The sequence below is a fragment of the Rana temporaria genome, chromosome 2 (assembly GCF_905171775.1).
Source record: "Rana temporaria chromosome 2, aRanTem1.1, whole genome shotgun sequence".
Classification (NCBI taxonomy): domain Eukaryota; kingdom Metazoa; phylum Chordata; class Amphibia; order Anura; family Ranidae; genus Rana; species Rana temporaria.
The window spans coordinates 240,662,457-240,681,632 of NC_053490.1; the positions used below are offsets into that span (position 1 = coordinate 240,662,457).

Sequence of the window (19,176 nt, forward strand, 5' to 3'; positions counted from 1 at the left end):
TAGAGGGTAAAGAGGATTTGCACTGCCAGCGTTTGTTCAAATCTAATATTTCAATGTTACGTTCTTTAAAATAGACCCATTATTACCTATACATACATAACCACAAGCAGTAGACAAAACAAGGTTTTTAATTTACAGGCATTTAAAATTATGTTTATATCAAGGGAAATGTACTGGGATGGTTTTGTAGACCCCTTCTGAAAATGTTTGTTTCCTGCCTGGTATGCATATCCAGTTTTATCTAAAATGCAATAAAAACTACAGTTCCCCGTTTGAATTTCTTACCTGCTACAGCTGCATCAGAATAGTTAAAGTGATACTAAAGTCTTGTTTTTTTTAGTTAAAGCGGATGTCCACTGAAAAAAAAAATATTAAAAGTCAGCAGCTACAAATACTGCAGCTGCTGACTTTTAATATCAGCACACTTACCTGTCCTGGAGTCCAGCGCCGTCCGCAGCAGAGGACGAGCGATCGCTCGTCACTCTGCTGCCCCCCCCCCCGCCATCCTCGGTGAGGGAACCAGGAAGTGAAGCGCTCCAAGCGTGTTCCCAGAACACAATTGGGGGGGGGCAGGAGGTGACGCAGATTGTGGCCGAAAGTGGGTGCAAATACCTGTCTTTAGAGAGGTATCTGCACCCCCCTCCCTCCTGAAAGGTGTCAAATGTGACACCGGAGGGGGGGAGGGTTCCAATCAGCGGGAGTTCAACTTTAGGGTGGAGCTCTGCTTTAAAAATAATAAATATGTTATACTTACCTGCTCTATTGCAGTGGATTTGCACAGAGCAGCCCAGACTCTCCTCTTCTCGGGTCCCTCTTTGGTGCTCTCCGCACCTTCTTCCTGTTGAGTGCCCCCACAGCAAGCAGCTTGGTATGAGGGCACCCAAGCTACAACTCCCTGTGTCCATTCAAACATGGAGCCGTGGCCTGGCCCCATCCCCTTTTTCTCTTCATTGGCTGAATGACTTTGATTGACAGTAGCGGGAGCCAATCGTGCCACATTCCTGTCTCAGCCAATGGGGAGGGGGAGTCACGGCAGTCGAGACACTCCTGCAACACAACATTGCTGGATCTAGAGGGACCTCAGGTAGGTATTAAGTGGGTGAGGGGGGTTGCTGCACACAGAAGGTTTTTTATCTTAATGCATAGAATGCATTAAGATTTAAAAAAAACTTCTGCTTTTACAATCACTTTAATTTGTGAAATGCTGCCTACAGAATGATAAGATACATAGGAATATCTGTTATTTGGGTTAGTTATACCTGAATTAGTATTTTCTTCCTTGGCATTATGCTTAGGATCTGTAACAAACACAAAGAAAGTATATATTCAGACTGATACTGTTGTACAAACCCTAAATAAAACAAATATATTAATACTTACATAAGCCCCGTGGAGGCAACTGTGGAGACCCCTTTTGTATCATAGCATGCATTTTGGGTGGCATGACTGTACTGGAAATTTCAGAAATAGCTAGGAAAGATAAATGTGTGCTTTAGAGCATAGATGATCAAATACAACCACCCTGTTTTCCCAGAATTTTAGTCAGAAAATGTGCTGCTAGACTACTTCAGGCTGGCTCCTTTTGCAGGTATAGCTATGTAAAATATTAAAAATAAGTGTCTATACTGTTTACAATTCAGCAATACACTGTCTCATCCTGCTCTGCATGTGCTCAGTTGCTCTCTATTTTTAGGCACTCTGTTGAATTTGTAGAAGCCAATCTGCTAATAGCCTAAAGATTTACTGCTGTTCGGGTGCTCTGGGCTTTAGCAAAATGGCAGCCTTCAGCAAGAAGAAACAGGAGCAATGCTGGAGGCAATGTACAGCACACAGTCATTTTGGTAGCGGAATTATTAATGTGGATGTTCCTTGCTAAAGAAAATTATTTTTATCAAGTTGTTATGGGTAAAATTCCACTTCAATCCTTGTCCCAAAGACCTAAACATCTCTATTACTCCAAGGGACCTTCTAAATGGTTTTATAATACTAGGCTAGGGACAGTCCCGATGTTCGAGCTCCTCCATAAAATTCTATACATACTGTGGCACACCCCTGTATATCTACCGCTAAAATACTTAAAAACCATAGATGCAATTCTCAAACCCTATGTTCCCCCTAGCCTATCTGACTGGAAGACTGACATCAATGTCACACTTCCCTATAAAAAAAATGATTTACATTAATAGAGGGTGCCCTGCAAAATATAACAACATTTGGGATTGCTGGCTTAACGCATCTGTGTGTAACACGGCAGAGCACATCTCCCTCTTTCACGTGCCACCCAGCTGGGCCGGGTTTTCGATATGACTTCCCTCAAATATATATATAATCGCAAAAGGTATGTTGATACCCCAAAAAACAAATGTATTACTACATAGCAGTAGTATCTATAATTAACTAGGAACTTTTATGTATTACCTACGCATGTCACAGACATGTGGAAAGATTGTACTGAACAAAGAAAGAAAAAGGTTTGCGCATTGGAAAATTGTACATCTTTGTGGGAAATAAAAACATTTATATAAAAAAAAAGAGCATATAGCATAGACAGTGTAGAATATATAATACAGTTCAGAGTATATAGTGCAGTCAGTGTAGTATATATAATACAGTTCAGAGTATAAGTGCAGTGAGCGTAGTATATATAATACAGTTCAGAGTATATAGTGCAGTCAGTGTAGTATATATAATACAGTTCAGAGTATAAGTGCAGTGAGCGTAGTATATATAATACAGTTCAGAGTATAAGTGCAGTGAGTGTAGTATATATAATACAGTTCAGAGTATAAGTGCAGTGAGTGTAGTATATATAATACAGTGCAGAGTATATAGTGCAGTGCAGAGTAATACAGTGTAAAGCCCCGTTTACACGACCAAAAACCAGCAAGAAACTTGCTGGGAGATATTTTTTTGCCGAGGAAACCGGTCGTGTGTACATTTTCGTCGAGGAAACTGTTGAGAAACTCGACGAGCCAAAAAGAGAGCAAGTTCTCTATTTCCTCGACGGGAATGGAGAAACTTGCCTCCTCTACAGCCTAACAAGGAACTCGACGAGGAAAACGATGTGTTTCGCCCGTCGAGTTCCTCGGTCGTGTGTACAAGGCTTATTAAAGTGGTTAAAGGGAACCCTATGACAGAATTAAAAAAAAAATGGTGTGGGGTCCCCCCAAAAATCCATACCAGGCCCTTGTGACAAGGAATGCAGAATACCTCCATGAGGTCATGATCTATGGAGGATGCCTATTTGATCTGGTGTACTCCTGATAGTCCATCTTATCAACAGGCCTCTATATGAAAGATTCTGTCTATATGCCTCAGTGGGTCTGGACTTCCCATGTTCAGGGGAGCTTCTTTGACGCTTCCTTGTTATATTTGTAAAACACCTATTTTTACTCAATCTACAATATAACATTAAGATGAAAAAAACGTCTGCTTTTACAATCACTTTAATTTGTGAAATGCTGCCTACAGAATCATAAGATACATAGGAATATCTGTTATTTGGGTTAGTTATACCTGAATTAGTATTTTCTGCCTTGGCATTATGCTTAGGATCTGTAACAAACACAAAGAAAGTATATATTCAGACTGATACTGTTGTACAAACCCCAAATAAAACAAATATATTAATACTTACATAAGCCCCGTGGAGGCAATTGTGGAGACTCCTTTTGTATCATAGCATGCATTTTGGGTGGCAAGACTGGACTGGGAATTTCAGAAATAACTAGGGAAGATAAAAGTGTGTGCTTTAGAGCATAGATGATCAAATACAACCAAATCCCACCCTGTTTAGTGAACTTAAAGTGGGGGTGAATTTGTAGAGGTCAATCTGCTAACAGCCTAAAGATTTACTGCTGTTCAGGTGCTCTGTGCTTCAGCAAAATGCCAGCCTCCAGCAAGAAGAAACAGGAGCAATGCTGGAGGCAATTTACAGTACACACTCATTTTGAATAATTATTAATGTTCCTTGCTAAAGAAAATTATTTTTATCAAGTTGTTATGGGTAAAGTTCCACATCAATTGTTGTCCCAAAGACCTAAACATCTCTATTATTTCAAGATAAAAGGGACCTTCTAAATGGCTTTATAATACAGTGGAACCTCAGATTACAAGCATGATCTGTTCCAGGAGAATGCTCGGAATCCAAAGTACTTGCATATCAAAGCGAGTTTCCCCATTGAAGTCAATGGAAAAAAAAAATTGTTTTGCATTGCCTTCAATGGCATGCAATACCGCATGCGGCCAGAGGTGGGGGGACACCGGAGAGCCTCGGAAAAGGCCCGAGGACACCTCGGCTGACCTCGGCAAACTGAGTATTTCCGTGTCTTTCTGAGCATTTCCGAGTGACATTTGGCTCCGCTCAGCTCCGGCACTTCCCCACCTCAGGCCAAATGCAGTACTGCACAACGCTTTGGCCTGTATTCTGCTCATTTTGCGAGACAACACTCGCAAACCGGGTTAGTTTTTTTTTCAAATACAGTGCTCGTATTGCGAAATGCTCATTAAGCGCGTTACTCGCAATCCGAGGTTCCACTGTACTAGGCTAGGGACGGTCCCGATGTTCGAGTCGAATGTAAGTTCAGCTAGAACATCGGGTATTCGTTGTTCGTAGAACTAACGAACATATTGGACGCTCGTGGGAAGTTCACCCGCTGCGATGCGCCCCATAATGCACTGCATTAACAGCTGCTGATTGGCCAAAGCATGCACCTGACCTGTATGCTTTGGCCAATCACAGCACGATGTGCTGTGAGAGCCATGATTGGCCAGAAGGAGATTGTTGTCACATGTACCACACCAGTACTTGTCAGATATTCCTGCAGCTCCTTTAATGTTGCTGTAGGCCTCTTGGCAGCCTCCCTGACCAGTTTTCTTCTCGTCTTTTCATACATTTTGGAGGAACATCCAGTTCTTGGTAATGTCTCTGTTGTGCCATATTTTCTCCACTTGATGACTGTCTTCACTGTGTTCCATGGTATATCTAATGCCTTGGAAATTCCTTTGTACCCTTCTCCTGACTGATACCTTTTAACAATGAGATCCCTCTTATGTTTTGGAAGCTCTCTGTGGACCATGGCTTTTGCTGTAGGATGTGACTAAGAAAATGTCAGGAAAGACCTACTAGAACAGCTGAACTTTATTTGGGGTTATTTAGAGGCACTTTAAATGATGGCAGTTGTGTGCTGACTCCTATTTAATATGGGTTTGAATGTGATTACTTAACACAGCTACATCTCCAGTTATAAGAGGGTGTGCACACTTAGACCCCTTTCACACTGGAGCAGTTTGCAGGCGCTATTGCGCTAAAAATAGTGCCCGCAAACCTACCCTAAACAGCCGCTAGCAGGACGGTAAAAAAAGTCCTGCTAGCCGCATCTTTGAAGTGGTGAAGGAGCGGTTTGTATACCGCTTCTTCACCGCTCCTGCCCATTGAAATCAATGGGGCACCGCACGGCTATACCGCCAGCAATGTGCATTGCTGGCGGTTTTAACCCTTTCTCGGCTACTAGCGGCCGAATAGCGCCATAAAATTGTCAGTAAAGAGCCGCTAAAAATAGCGGTGCTTTACTGCCGTTGCTGCTCCCGCCCTAGTGTGAAAGGGGCCTTAGGCAACAATATTATTATTATTTTTTTTTTTTTTACTTCCCCCCACCTAAAAGATTTCAGTTTGTTTTTCAATTGAGTTGTACGGTTTATAGGTCACATTAAAGGTGGAAAAAGTTCAGAAATTATTTATCTTTGTCTCATTTGTTTTTACATCAATTACAATCACTTTCATTTGTGAAATGCTGCCTACAGAATCATAAGATACATAGGAATATCCGTCATTTGGGTTAGGTATACCTGAATTTGTATTTTCTTTCTTGGCATTATGCTTAACAAACACAAAGAAAGTATATAATCAAACTAATACTGTTGTTCAACCCCCAAATAAAACAAATATATTAATACTTACATAAGCCCCGTGGAGGCAACTGTGGAGACCCCTTTTGTATCACAGCATATATTTTGGGTGGCATGACTGTAATGGGAATTTCAGAAACAGCTGGTGAAAATAAAAGTGTGTGCTTTAGAGCAACGAACCCATAGATGATCAAATACAACCAAATCCCACCCTGTTTAATGAACTTAAAGTGGAACTTTAGTCAGAAAATTCCTGCTAGACTACTTCAGGCTGGCTCCTTTTGCAGGTATAGCCAGGGCTGGACTGGGACAAACATTTGGCCCTGGACTTCATCCAGACTGGCCCACATTGACAGGTCTCTTCCATGGCGACCGGACAAATCCCGAACCCCCCCCCCCCCGGCCACCCAAGCCCCCTCTCCCCCTTCACTAGCCACTAGCCACTAGCCGTTCTACTTTAGAAGTGAGAAACTCCCAGGCCATAGCTGTTGAGACAGCTGTCTGTCCCCTCCCCCATGCTCCTCTGTCGTCCCCCCTGCTCCTCTGGTCCTCCCCCTGCTTCTCTGTTCCCCCCAGGTGAGCGCTGCGGGAAGGGGGGGGTGAGCGCTGCGGGAAGGGAGAGACAGAGGAGCGGAGGGGGGCAGCGGTCCGCTCTCACTGAAGCCGGCCCACTGAGCCATCGGCCCACCGGGAAACTCCCTGTAGTCCCAATGGCCAGTCCATCCCTGGGTATAGCTATGTATAATATAAAAAATAAGTGTCTATACTTTTACAATTCAGCAATACACTGTCTCATCCTGCTCTGCACGTGCTCAGTTGCTCTCTATTTTTAGGCACTGTGCTGAATTTGTAGAGGTTGATCTGCTAACTGCCTAAAGATTTACTGCTGTTCAGGTGCTCTGGGCTTCATCAAAATGGCAGCCTCCAGCAAGAAGAAACAGGAGCAATGCTGGATGCAATGTACAGCACACAGTCATTTTGGTAGCAGAATTATTAATGTGGATGTTCCTTGCTAAAGAAAATTATTTTTATCAAGTTGTTATGGGTAAAGTTCCACTTCAGTCCTTGTCCCAAAGACCTAAACACCTAAACATCTCTATTACTCTAAGTTAAAAGGGACCATAAATCTTCATGAAAAAAACTGTGGAGTTAGGACTGAAAACAAACAAACAATAAAAAATTTGATATTTGAGAATATTTTCAATTCAATGGATTTTCTTACATTTTATTTTCCATATTTTAAACACATCATTATTCCAAATTCTCTTAACACAGAATTAATGTAAACACTACTCTTCTTTGTAAAAGAGCAGGTTTTATATGAGTTATACCCAGGCATCCAATAATACATATTTACCAAAATCTCTTTCTGTCCGATTTGGTAATTTGACTTTAGATTGCCCTGACGAGTAATTTATGCTATTTCTGAAAAGAAGAAAGACATGGTTTCACTGACCAATCAAACAACATTTTCAGCAAGTTAGGATATATTCAAAAGCGTGTGTCTCCTTTCCGCAGCCTTGCACCCTTTCCCAACATTTCAGTTTTTTCAAAGAGGGTTAAAGTGTTACTAAACCCACAACAGTAAAATCAGTCTGTATATGCAGTAAGGCATGCTTGTTATACTCACTGTGGAACCTAGAGGGTTAATCCTCTGTATTGTGTAAAAAGGCTCTTTGATCCTATCTTCTCTGTTCCTCCCCTTCTTCCACTGTCCCCAATCTATCTCCTGATAGAACAAAGGCTGGGGGAAAAGCTGCACATGCTCAGTTTGGTGTGTATTGCTAGAGAGTTTTTTTTTTCATGTGATCAGCACAGGGCCAATCAGCACCGTCCAGACAGAGGGTCAGGGGTCCTGCATTCTAATAGGACAGTCAGAGCAGAATGAAAACTCCTTCTACAAGTTTTAACCAGACACAGATAGAAGTCACAAGTTTGCTCTAACTGCTGATAAAAAAAAAGGTATTCATAATCCACATTGGTATATTTCCAGGCAATTCAGATATAGCTAGGAACTTGTAGAAAGTAAAATGTGTATGACTGCATACAGTAATAGGTGAAGTTGATGTCTTTAGCAACATTCATATTTGTAACCTTCCTATTAAGCTAGATCCCATTTTGATTCTGAGAAATTCCAAACATATAAGTATGTAGCCCTGTTGTGATTTTCAGCCATTTAAGAGGATGTAGATATATATATATATTGCAGCAGGTGGAGCCAGAGAGCACAGATTTGGAGGCTGCAGTACAGAACAGACATAGAGATACATTTCTACACCAAGGTGCTGGAGAACTGCATTTCCCAGGAGGCTGTGAGACAGGAAGTTCCGGGAGAGAGGAGAGTGAGGAGGAAGGAGTGAAGGGAGAAAGACAGATCTGCATTGCAGGGGATTTAAGACAGCTTGTATCAGAGCTGTGTGTTTGCCACTGAGACACAGGCTCTATGCAGTAGTGTTTGGAGAGACTGATGTTCGTCTACTGAAACAGGGAGAGACTGTGTTTGGAGCGATCGAACTGAGGCCTGGTCGCAGGGCCGATCCAGCCACCGGAGTAACCCAGCCTGCCCAATTGAGTGAGTGAAGCTGACGGAGGTTATTGCCAGATTCCCCAGACGGCCCCTAGACTATCTGAGATGTCCTGCCAGAGGCTTTAAAAGACTGCATCCATTTCACAGACGTCGGTCTGAGTCGAGAGGGACACTCGCTTCCGCAGACAGCCATCCTCCTTTCCTAAGAGACACTGAAAGTGGTGAGCGGCCTTTGGCCATTGCAACAAGTGTATTTCCTACAACTGTCATACATCCAGGGCCCCAACGTTGGCTAGCCTAGGACAGTACTACTGGCCAGTAGTTTAGGGTGGGGTCGATACTGCTAAGTATATAGATATATTACTGTTCATCGCATTCAATCTAAACGTATTATCTCATTCTGTTATTAGTTGTATTATATTAGAGTGGGGAGACATTAAGGGCTTTTGCTCTATCCCACAGTCATTAAATCTGTTATAAAACTTCACAAGGTGTGCTGGTGTGCTGTGGATTCATTGTTTGTGGTGTGTCACAGAGGTGAGACAGAAGACCCGATAATTCAGCGGCTCCTTCGGGGGTGAGCGCTACACGTGGGGTGCTCGTCCGGGATTTCTTCTGATACCTCTCGCAAAGTGATAACCGCACAAACGAGCCAGCAATGGATCCAAACACCGCAGCAGAGTGGTGCAAAGAACAAAATGGCCAATTAGGGCTGAGTATAGTAATGGACATTCCTGCTGACAAATGGACAGAGGAACAGATCCGTCAAGCAGTAACTACACTAGCACCTGACCAGAAAGTGTTTGTAATAGACACGAAAATAGATCAAAAAGTCTCCCATACCTATGCCCTACTAGAATGGAAGAAAGGAGTCCCAACCTGCTTCCAGGGTGATAGCATCCAGCTAGCCGGAGAAGTTAAAGCACGGTTATTCCCTCTACTCACCTCAGCAAGTTGTCTGGAGGGACCAAGCCAGGCCATGTCAGACACAGTGGAAGTAACTACCACTTCTGTACCAACCACTAACTACCCCCCAGCTTCCTTCTTCATGGACATAGGAAAACTGGTAGAGAGCGTTAGAAAAATGTCCTCGCCATCTGTGAACTATGGCTACAGGAAGTTGAGAATTTTTTCTGGAGTGCAGCCTGTACCTCCTGGAGAAGAAGAGTATGAAACCTGGATGGAACAGGCTATGCAAGCACTGGAAGAATGGGATGTTCCAGAGGCTCAAAAGAAACAACGCATTACTGAAAGTCTGAAAGGCGTTGCAGCAGAAGCCATCCGAAATTTGAAATTCAGTCAGGAGTCTTGTACAGCATATGACTATCTTCGCATGCTACAAGATGAGTTTGGGCGCACAGAGAAAGCTACAGATCTAATCTTCCTATTTGAACACATGTTTCAACGGGAAAATGAGCAGCTTTCCGAGTATATTCGACGACTAAACAAAATGCTATACCAGATTGTACTAAAGAAAGGAATAGAAGCCAGGGATATGGATCAAGTTAGAATGAAACAGATCCTGAGAGGCGCTCTGAGTTCCGATCCCATCTGGATCCAGTTGAAGACCTTACAAGGGGGTACCTCTTTGCAATACTCTGATCTCATTAAGATGGTAAGGGAGGAAGAGGCTATCCTAGAGGAGAAAAAGAAGGGCTCAGGATTTTCATTTGCTGCTGAGGTTCGAACGCTCAATGTGTCGAATGGGAATTCAGAAGTGGAGCAATTAAAGGCTCAAGTTTCCCAGCTGATGCAAATGCTAACCCTATTGTCTGCAGGTATCAAGTCGCCCCTTGAAAAAGTCACTTCAGAACCAGTTCCTGAATCTACTACTCAGGTGGTGCCTATCAAGAAACCGTCAAACATCTGCTATAATTGCGGAGGAGTGGGTCATTACCGAAATACCTGTCCGAGCCCATCGAATGCAAGAGGAAGTTATCGACCGTCGGGGAAACTACAGAGGGCCCCAGTGAGGGAGCAAACTGGGTGCCCAACTACTGAAGACTGCTCTGATTCCCAGGATACCAATAAGAGGCCCAAGTCTTTGCCCAGAGCCTCACCTGCTACGACAAAAAGATCCCCTCCCCTGGCGTCTGGTCCTGTGTCAGAGGGAGGCAAGGCACACCCACAACCTAAACACCCGGAAGGGGGAAGAAAACAACCACCACAAGCGAGGAAGAGGGCTAGAGTGCAGCCGACTGGGTCTATGCCTTCTACTACTCCGAAGAAGTTCCCTGACCAGTTGATAGGCCCTTCACCCATTATCCCAGTTCAAGTAGAAGGGGTTTACACGAAGGCTCTCCTCGATTCAGGTGCTCAAGTAACACTGATTTACCGGGACTTCTACCAGAAGCATTTGAAGCATCTACCCCTGATGGAGTTAGAGGATCTCGAAATCTGGGGTATTGGGACTCAGAAGCTTCCATATGATGGGTGTCTACAAGTGAAGCTGGAGTTCAGTTCGGCAACTGTTGGACAACCAGGGGTCTGTGACGCCTTAGCCATTGTATGTCCCCGCCCACCAGGAGCTAATCGAAGTTCTATGATTGTGGGAACAAATACTGACTTGGTGAGACGCCTTATAACTCCATTAGTGACGGAAGAGAGTTCTACTTCAGAGGAGATGCACCCGATGTTGCGGCCAATCTACCAGCGTATTATTCAAGAACAGAGGGCCCCTGCAGAAGTGGGACGGCTTTGGAGATTAGAAAGAGCAGAGAAGGTCTTACAGCCAGGAGAAATGACTAGTTTCCGGGCCTCAGTCAAGTTGAATTGGTCACAACCAGGCCCCTATGTGGTCCTGGAAACTGATCCCAGAAATATGAAGAGATCTGGAGTGGAATTGGTGCCTGAGATAATATCCACCAGAGCTCTACAGCGGGCCCGTGGGAGAGTCTCTGTAAGCGTATGCAATGTGTCAGACTCCCCAGTGACCTTGAAGGCACGGATGCCGATTGGACAAGTGGCCACTGCCACACCCCTCTCACCCACTGAATTGATAGAGGGAGTAGACAGAGAGATCCCAGCTGAACGATTCTATCCTAAAGATGCCCCTATCTCGCCTGAGTGGAAGAAGCAAATTCAGTCTCAGCTCCTCAAGTGGCAAGATTTATTCTCCAAGGATGAGTTTGATGTGGGGTGTGCTAGGAGCACTCAGCACCGCGTTCGCCTCCAAGATGACAAGCCCTTTCGAGAAAGGTCACGGCGAGTCCCATTGGGAGATCTAGATGACCTAAGGGAACAGCTGGCTGAATTGAAAAGGACCAGGATAATCCAAGAATCCAGGAGTCCTTATGCCTCACCCATCGTTGTAGTTCGCAAGAAAAACGGTTCCATCCGTTTGTGCATAGACTACCGCACACTCAACCAAAGAACCATTCCCGACCAATACACTACTCCTCGAATAGAAGATGCCTTACAGTGTCTGTCCGGAGCAAAGTGGTTTAGTGTACTTGACCTGCGAAGTGGATATCACCAGATACCCATGCATCCTGAAGATAAAGAGAAGACTGCTTTCATCTGTCCACTGGGATTCTTTGAGTTTAATAGAATGCCCCAAGGCCTCACAGGAGCCCCAGCAACTTTCCAACGACTAATGGAAAAGACGGTGGGAGACATGCACCTGATCGAGGTACTAGTGTATCTGGATGACCTAATAGTCTTCAGAAGAACACTGGAAGAACATGAGCAGCGGTTGGAAAAGGTCTTGAAGCGGCTGCATGAAGAAGGATTGAAACTTTCCTTAGAGAAGTGTCAGTTCTGTCTGCCTTCAGTCACGTACCTGGGACATGTTGTTTCAGCAGAAGGCATATCAACTGATCCTAAGAAGTTGGAAGCTGTGGCTTCATGGCCGAGACCTCGTAATATTACTGAACTCCGGTCCTTCCTAGGATTCTGCTCATACTATAGGAGGTTCGTAGAGGGGTTTGCCAAGATAGCTCAGCCTCTGAACACGCTTCTAAGAATGGAAGGAGCAGAAGATGAATCGATGCCCTTTGAGCCGGGTTCATCAGCCCACGGAACTAGGAAGCCTCGTGAATCAATCCAGGAGGAATGGACCGACCAATGTGAAAGAGCTTTCCTCCAATTGAAAGGAAGTCTAACACAGGCTCCTGTCCTTGCCTACGCTGATCCTGCCAAGCCTTATGAACTACATGTGGATGCTAGCAGAGAAGGGCTAGGAGGAGTACTATACCAGGAATATGATGGCCTCCTGAGACCGGTGGCATATGTGAGTCGGGGTCTCACCCCTTCTGAGAAGAATTACCCCACTCACAAGTTGGAGTTCCTGGCCTTGAAGTGGACAGTGGTGGACAAACTAAAAGACTACCTGTACGGGGCCAATTTCGTGGTCAGAACTGACAACAACCCACTCACTTACATTCTCACTACGGCCAAACTGGATGCCACTGGGCACCGGTGGTTGGCTGCCCTGTCAGGATTCCGCTTCAGCCTCAAATATCGCCCTGGGGTCAATAACCAAGACGCGGATGCCTTATCCAGGAGACCCTATAGCACAGGGGTCCCAGAAACAGAGTGGACTCATTTGACTCCAGATGGAGTTCAAGCCCTATGCCAAGGGGTGGAGTGCCGAACCAAAGGAATGATTGGAGCAGAGGCCATAGGAGTCATGGCTGCCGGTGTCCCTAAAATGTATTGTAACCCTACACAGCTGAGGAGTGAAGGCCTGCCTACTTTCACGAAGAAGGACCTGAGAGTAGATCAGGCTGAAGATCCTTTGATCGGATTAACTCTGAGAGCAATGAAAGCAGGTCAAAGAGGGCTCCTACTAACTGATTCACCAAAAGAGGCTCGTCTGGTCCACAAAGAGTGGGAACGGTTGAAACTGCTAGACGGGGTAGTCTACCGAAGGGGCCCCTCGCATGACTTAGAAGAAAAGCAGCAGTTGTTCCTCCCAGAGAAGCATAGAGAAAATGTGCTGAAAGCTTTGCATGATGACCATGGTCACTTAGGAGCAGAGAGAACTTTTAAACTGGTCCGAGACAGATTCTATTGGCCCTGCATGAGATCCGAAGTTGAAAGCTACTGCCATTCCTGTCTAAGATGTATCCAGAGGAAAACTTTACCTTCTAGGACTGCTCCAATGAGCCATCTGCAGAGTCAAGGGCCTATGGACCTGGTGTGTATTGACTTCCTGTGCTTAGAGCCTGACACTAGTGGACAGGGAAATATCCTAGTGGTGACAGACCACTTTACCCGTTATGCTCAAGCTTTTCCAACCAAAGATCAACGTGCTCCTACTGTAGCCAAAGTCCTAGTAGAAAAGTTCTTTGTTCATTATGGTCTACCTCAGAGGATCCATTCTGATCAAGGCAGAGACTTTGAAAGTCGACTCATCAGGCAGCTCTTGGATCTATTGGGGATTCAGAAGTCAAGAACCTCCCCCTATCACCCCCAGGGTGATGCACAACCGGAGAGATTCAATCGGACTCTACTCAATATGTTGGGAACACTGTCGATCAGGGAAAAACAGCACTGGAGTCGGCATATCTCTACCATTGTGCATGCTTACAATAGCACAGAAAGTGATGTTACAGGATACTCACCGTACCGCCTCATGTTTGGAAGAGAAGCCCGATTGCCAGTAGATTTAGCTTTTGGCCTCTCCCTTGACCAGACGTCTATTGCCTCTCACCAGGGTTATGTGGATAGACTGAGGAGAAACCTGGCTTCTGCATTTGAGAAGGCCCGTTTGACATCCGGGAGTAGAGAACAAAGAAACAAACGGAACTATGACTTGAGGGTTCGGGTACAGGATTTACAGCCAGGTGATCGAGTTCTATTAAGAAATTTGGGTGCTTTGGCCAGACACAAACTAGCTGATAGATGGAGTTCTCAGATCTACATCGTCTGTAAACAATTGCCTGGCCTGCCAGTGTACCAGATTCGACCAGAGGGAAAGACCGGGCCACTGAAGAATTGGCATCGGAATCATCTCCTACCTCTGAATGAAGCTGTGCGGGTACCAGATAGAGATGAGTCTCCTTCACCCATTCCATCCACTTCCCGTCAAGCACCTGTTACTCGGTCCCAACAGCCACCTTCTACAAGAGAAAGTGAGGACAACAGCGATGAGGAAGATGTGTGTCCGAGTTGGATGTGGCCATCTGAACCTATGGATGTTCATCCAACTATTATGACTCCTGAGCCGGATTTGAGCAATCTGAGACCAGATGCCCCTGAATTTGTGCCTCAAGCAAACGAGGATAATTCTGTACCCTCTCAAGTGGAAAGTCTCTTGCCGGAAACCTCAGTGCTAGAAGATGCCCCTGTTCAGCCAGTTGAAAAGGAAACTGAATTCCCTCAGTTAACACAGCAAGTAGAAGAGGACTCAGCAGATGAAGGCCCATCCGGGTTTCTAGAATCAAGGTCCAAACGACTGGTGCGACCTCCTCAGAGACTCACTTATGACTCACCAGGGAACAGCACAGAGGAAGCTATCACTACTGTACGCAGATCACCCAAAGTGTCCACCCTAACCACAGAGGTATCAAAGGACTTGTGTCCAATCCCGACCATCAGCACACCTTGGTGGAGTGTTCCTCTGCCCCCTCCACTTGCTAGACGTTGTCATAGACTGCATCTATCTATGCGCAGTAAAGGTATTCAGATGGTCTAGTATAAACTTTATATGTGCCTTTCATACTGTATATATTGTCTGTAGAACTTACAAATACAGTTTACCCTTTGGGGGGGACCCCAAAGACTTTAAGTAGGGGGAGAATGTAGCCCTGTTGTGATTTTCAGCCATTTAAGAGGATGTAGATATATATATATATTGCAGCAGGTGGAGCCAGAGAGCACAGATTTGGAGGCTGCAGTACAGAACAGACATAGAGATACATTTCTACACCAAGGTGCTGGAGAACTGCATTTCCCAGGAGGCTGTGAGACAGGAAGTTCCGGGAGAGAGGAGAGTGAGGAGGAAGGAGTGAAGGGAGAAAGACAGATCTGCATTGCAGGGGATTTAAGACAGCTTGTATCAGAGCTGTGTGTTTGCCACTGAGACACAGGCTCTATGCAGTAGTGTTTGGAGAGACTGATGTTCGTCTACTGAAACAGGGAGAGACTGTGTTTGGAGCGATCGAACTGAGGCCTGGTCGCAGGGCCGATCCAGCCACCGGAGTAACCCAGCCTGCCCAATTGAGTGAGTGAAGCTGACGGAGGTTATTGCCAGATTCCCCAGACGGCCCCTAGACTATCTGAGATGTCCTGCCAGAGGCTTTAAAAGACTGCATCCATTTCACAGACGTCGGTCTGAGTCGAGAGGGACACTCGCTTCCGCAGACAGCCATCCTCCTTTCCTAAGAGACACTGAAAGTGGTGAGCGGCCTTTGGCCATTGCAACAAGTGTATTTCCTACAACTGTCATACATCCAGGGCCCCAACGTTGGCTAGCCTAGGACAGTACTACTGGCCAGTAGTTTAGGGTGGGGTCGATACTGCTAAGTATATAGATATATTACTGTTCATCGCATTCAATCTAAACGTATTATCTCATTCTGTTATTAGTTGTATTATATTAGAGTGGGGAGACATTAAGGGCTTTTGCTCTATCCCACAGTCATTAAATCTGTTATAAAACTTCACAAGGTGTGCTGGTGTGCTGTGGATTCATTGTTTGTGGTGTGTCACAGAGGTGAGACAGAAGACCCGATAATTCAGCGGCTCCTTCGGGGGTGAGCGCTACAAGTAAAAAACACATTTTGGGGAATTCAATAAAGTCCTAAGTTTTCTGGTGGTAGTTTTCTTAAGAACTACCTGCGCCAAATTCAAGCAAGCATTTGTGCCAGTTGGAAACATTACTGGCATATGCAGCACATTTGCTATTGTTTACTGCGCCACTTTAAGAACCTGTCGCTATTGCAGCAACAGCTTCCTAAAGTGTTACTAAACCCAGGACCCTGCATTCACTATATCTGGTCTCCCACAGTACACAGAACATGGAAATGCAATTATTTTAGTAAATATAAACGAAATATCTTTTCTCATCAGCAATATATAGCAGTCTTGTGACCTCTATCAGTGTCTGGTTAAAGCTTGTAGGAGGATTTTTCATTCTCCTATAACTGTTATATGTGGCTGCAGGACCCCTGACCCTCTGTCTGGACAGTGCTGATTGGCTCTGTGCTGATCACATGCACCCTCCCAAGAAAAAGTAATACACATCAAACTGAGCATGTACAGAGTGACTCCAAAGGCTCTGTCTTATCAGGAGATTGATTGGGGATAGTGGAAGAGAAGGGGATGATCAGAGAAAACAGGATCAAAAAGCATTTTTACACAATGCAAAGGATTAACCTCTTAGATTCCACAGTGAGTATAACAAGCATGCTTTACTGCATATATAGACTGATTTTACTGTTGTGGGTTTGGTAAAGAGGAGGTCCACCCAAATTTTTTTTTTTTTAAAAGCAAGCAGCTACAAATTCTGCAGCTGCTGACTTTTAATAAATTGACAGTTACCTGTCCAGCGCACCCGCAATGTCGGCAGCTGAAGCCAAGCAATCGCTCGTCTTTCGGCTTCCCTCGCCGCCATCATTGGTGAGGGAATCAGGAAGTGAAACGTTGCGGCTTCGCTGCCCGGTTCCCTACTGTGCATGCGCGAACGGCATGGAACGTCCTCACTGGTCCCCGCTGTCTCCTGGGACCAGTGTGTTTCCCAGAAGACAGCGGGGGGAGGGGCGTGACTTCCGCAGGAGTCTATTCCCAGAAGTGGGAGCAAATACCTGTATTATACAGGTATCTGCACCCTCCTCCCCCCTGAAAGGTGCCAAATGTGACACCGGAGGGTGGGAGGGTTCCGAAAAGCGGAGGTTGACTTTTTGTGTGGACCTCCGCTTTAAGGTACAAAGGGAGGGTTGGAGACAGGTTTGCTTTAAGTCACATTGTTATTTGTATTAGTCATAGCAATCTAAACACCAAAGGATTGCTTGAGAGTCATGTGTTTGAGGATACTTCCTCATACTGTGAGCAGAATGTTTTCAAAACTGGAAAATTGCATTACTTTCTTCTCATTGTGATTGTGCACGGTACACAGTACTGTAGAGTGGGCGAAAAAGGAGGAAATGGTCTATTAAGTAACTTTGCAATAGCAGTACATGTGGCTGCATGTTATGTAGTGACCACGTCATTGGCTCACATTGTATTTGTATGGAAGAACTTGTGAAATTTAATGAATCGTAGGGTGCTAGAATATGTTTTGACAGCAGTTCGAAACAATGTTGCAAAGCAATTAGGGAAATGGACTTAAACCTATTGTAAGCTCTAATGAGCAGGGCCCTCTGATTCCTCCTGACTAACCCCCAGCCAGAATGGCTTGGATGATGGGGGCAAGCTTACTGAGGAGAAACAGGAAGTGAGAAATTCAGACAAAGAAAAAAAACATTTAGAAGGGAAATGGAAGGAAAAGGTAAGTGAACCAACAATGCACTAGCTTAAAGGAAACTATTTAGAAAAAAAAAATTGAACCTTTATAACCCCTTTAGGAAGTAGGTTCTGCAATGCATCTCCTGACTTGGTCATTTTACTTCCAGGTCCTCTTACCTTTTTCTATAGACTGGTATACGATTGTTTATAGGTTTGTAAACAAACATTTACAGACAGAGCAAGTCAATTGTGGCAATTCAAACTACCTTATTAGTCGGAGAACTTACTCTGTGACTATTGTAGATGTATCTCCTTTCTTTCGCTTGAGAGACTTCTGAATCCGAAAAACACCTTTAAAAATAATGAAACTTTAAGCATGTGCTCTAGATTCACTTTCAGAGTTTTGTTACAAATAAATGTTATTTCATTTCAAACATGTCATTTTAACACATTGGGGGAGATTTACTAAAACTGGAGTGCTTGGAATCTGGTGCAGCTGTGCATGGTAGCCAGTTTTTAACTTCAGCTTGTTCAATTAAAGCGGAGTTCTGCCGAAAAAAATTAAATAAAATTTAGCAGCTACAAATACTGTAGCTGCTGACTTTTTAATATATGGACACTTACCTGTCCAGGGCGCCTGCGATGTTGGCACGCAAAGCCGATCTGTCCTTGGCTCTTGGGTGGAAGCGCCGCCATCTTTGGTAAGAGAATTAGGAAGTGACGCCTTGCGGCTTCACTTCCTGGTTCCCTACTGCGCATGCGCGAGTCACGTTGTGCAATCTCACTGGTCTCTGATGTCTTCTGTGAGCTGTGTGTCTCCTAGAAGAAGAGTGGGGAAGATGGAGGAGAGGCCAGACATGGTGTAGATCGCTGTGGATACTGCGGCGATCTATGCCCAGAAGTGGGCGCAAATACCTGTATTATACAGGTATCTGCTCCCCCCTGAAAAGGTACCAAATGTCACACCAGAGGGGGGGGGGGGGGATGGAATCCGAAAAGTTAATTTTTTTTCCATTCTATTAAGCTCTGACAATAAAAACTGGAAGCTGGTTTCTAGGCAGAGCTGCACCAGATTTTGCACTCTTCAGTTTTAGCAAATCTCCCCCATTGTGTTTCTATTCAAAAAAAGTGGCTAATACTGTACAATAGCGAAGAACTCACACTGGTGGAGTTGACTAGTGATGTCCAGGGGTACTTCTGTTCAACAGTGTACACAATATTATATTATGTCAAGAATATATACTATATTCTGTCAAGAATATACAGTTGCCAGGGTCCAATCTATAAAGTGGTATTTTTTTTTTTTTTTTTTTTAAATTTAACTCTTTTTATTATAAAGCAAAATAATACAA

General features: G+C 44.6%; 1 protein-coding gene across 6 annotated transcripts in view; it reads right to left on the reverse strand.

The window, feature by feature from the left end:
- The window catches only part of LOC120926585, a 50,382-nt gene that overhangs the window by 12,887 nt on the left and 18,319 nt on the right, over positions 1-19,176 (reverse strand). For 2 of the 6 annotated variants that reach the window (XM_040336680.1, XM_040336678.1), the window contains exons 3-9: positions 18,112-18,175; positions 7,265-7,332; positions 5,960-6,049; positions 3,638-3,727; positions 3,517-3,555; positions 1,381-1,470; positions 1,260-1,298 (exon numbers count right to left, since the gene is read on the reverse strand). In XM_040336680.1, the coding sequence (XP_040192614.1) occupies positions 1,260-1,298; positions 1,381-1,470; positions 3,517-3,555; positions 3,638-3,727; positions 5,960-6,049; positions 7,265-7,332; positions 18,112-18,175 (480 nt within the window). The remainder of the gene's footprint in view (positions 1-1,259; positions 1,299-1,380; positions 1,471-3,516; positions 3,556-3,637; positions 3,728-5,959; positions 6,050-7,264; positions 7,333-18,111; positions 18,176-19,176) is intronic. The other 4 variants (XM_040336679.1, XM_040336681.1, XM_040336683.1 and 1 more) reach the window with 4 other exon arrangements.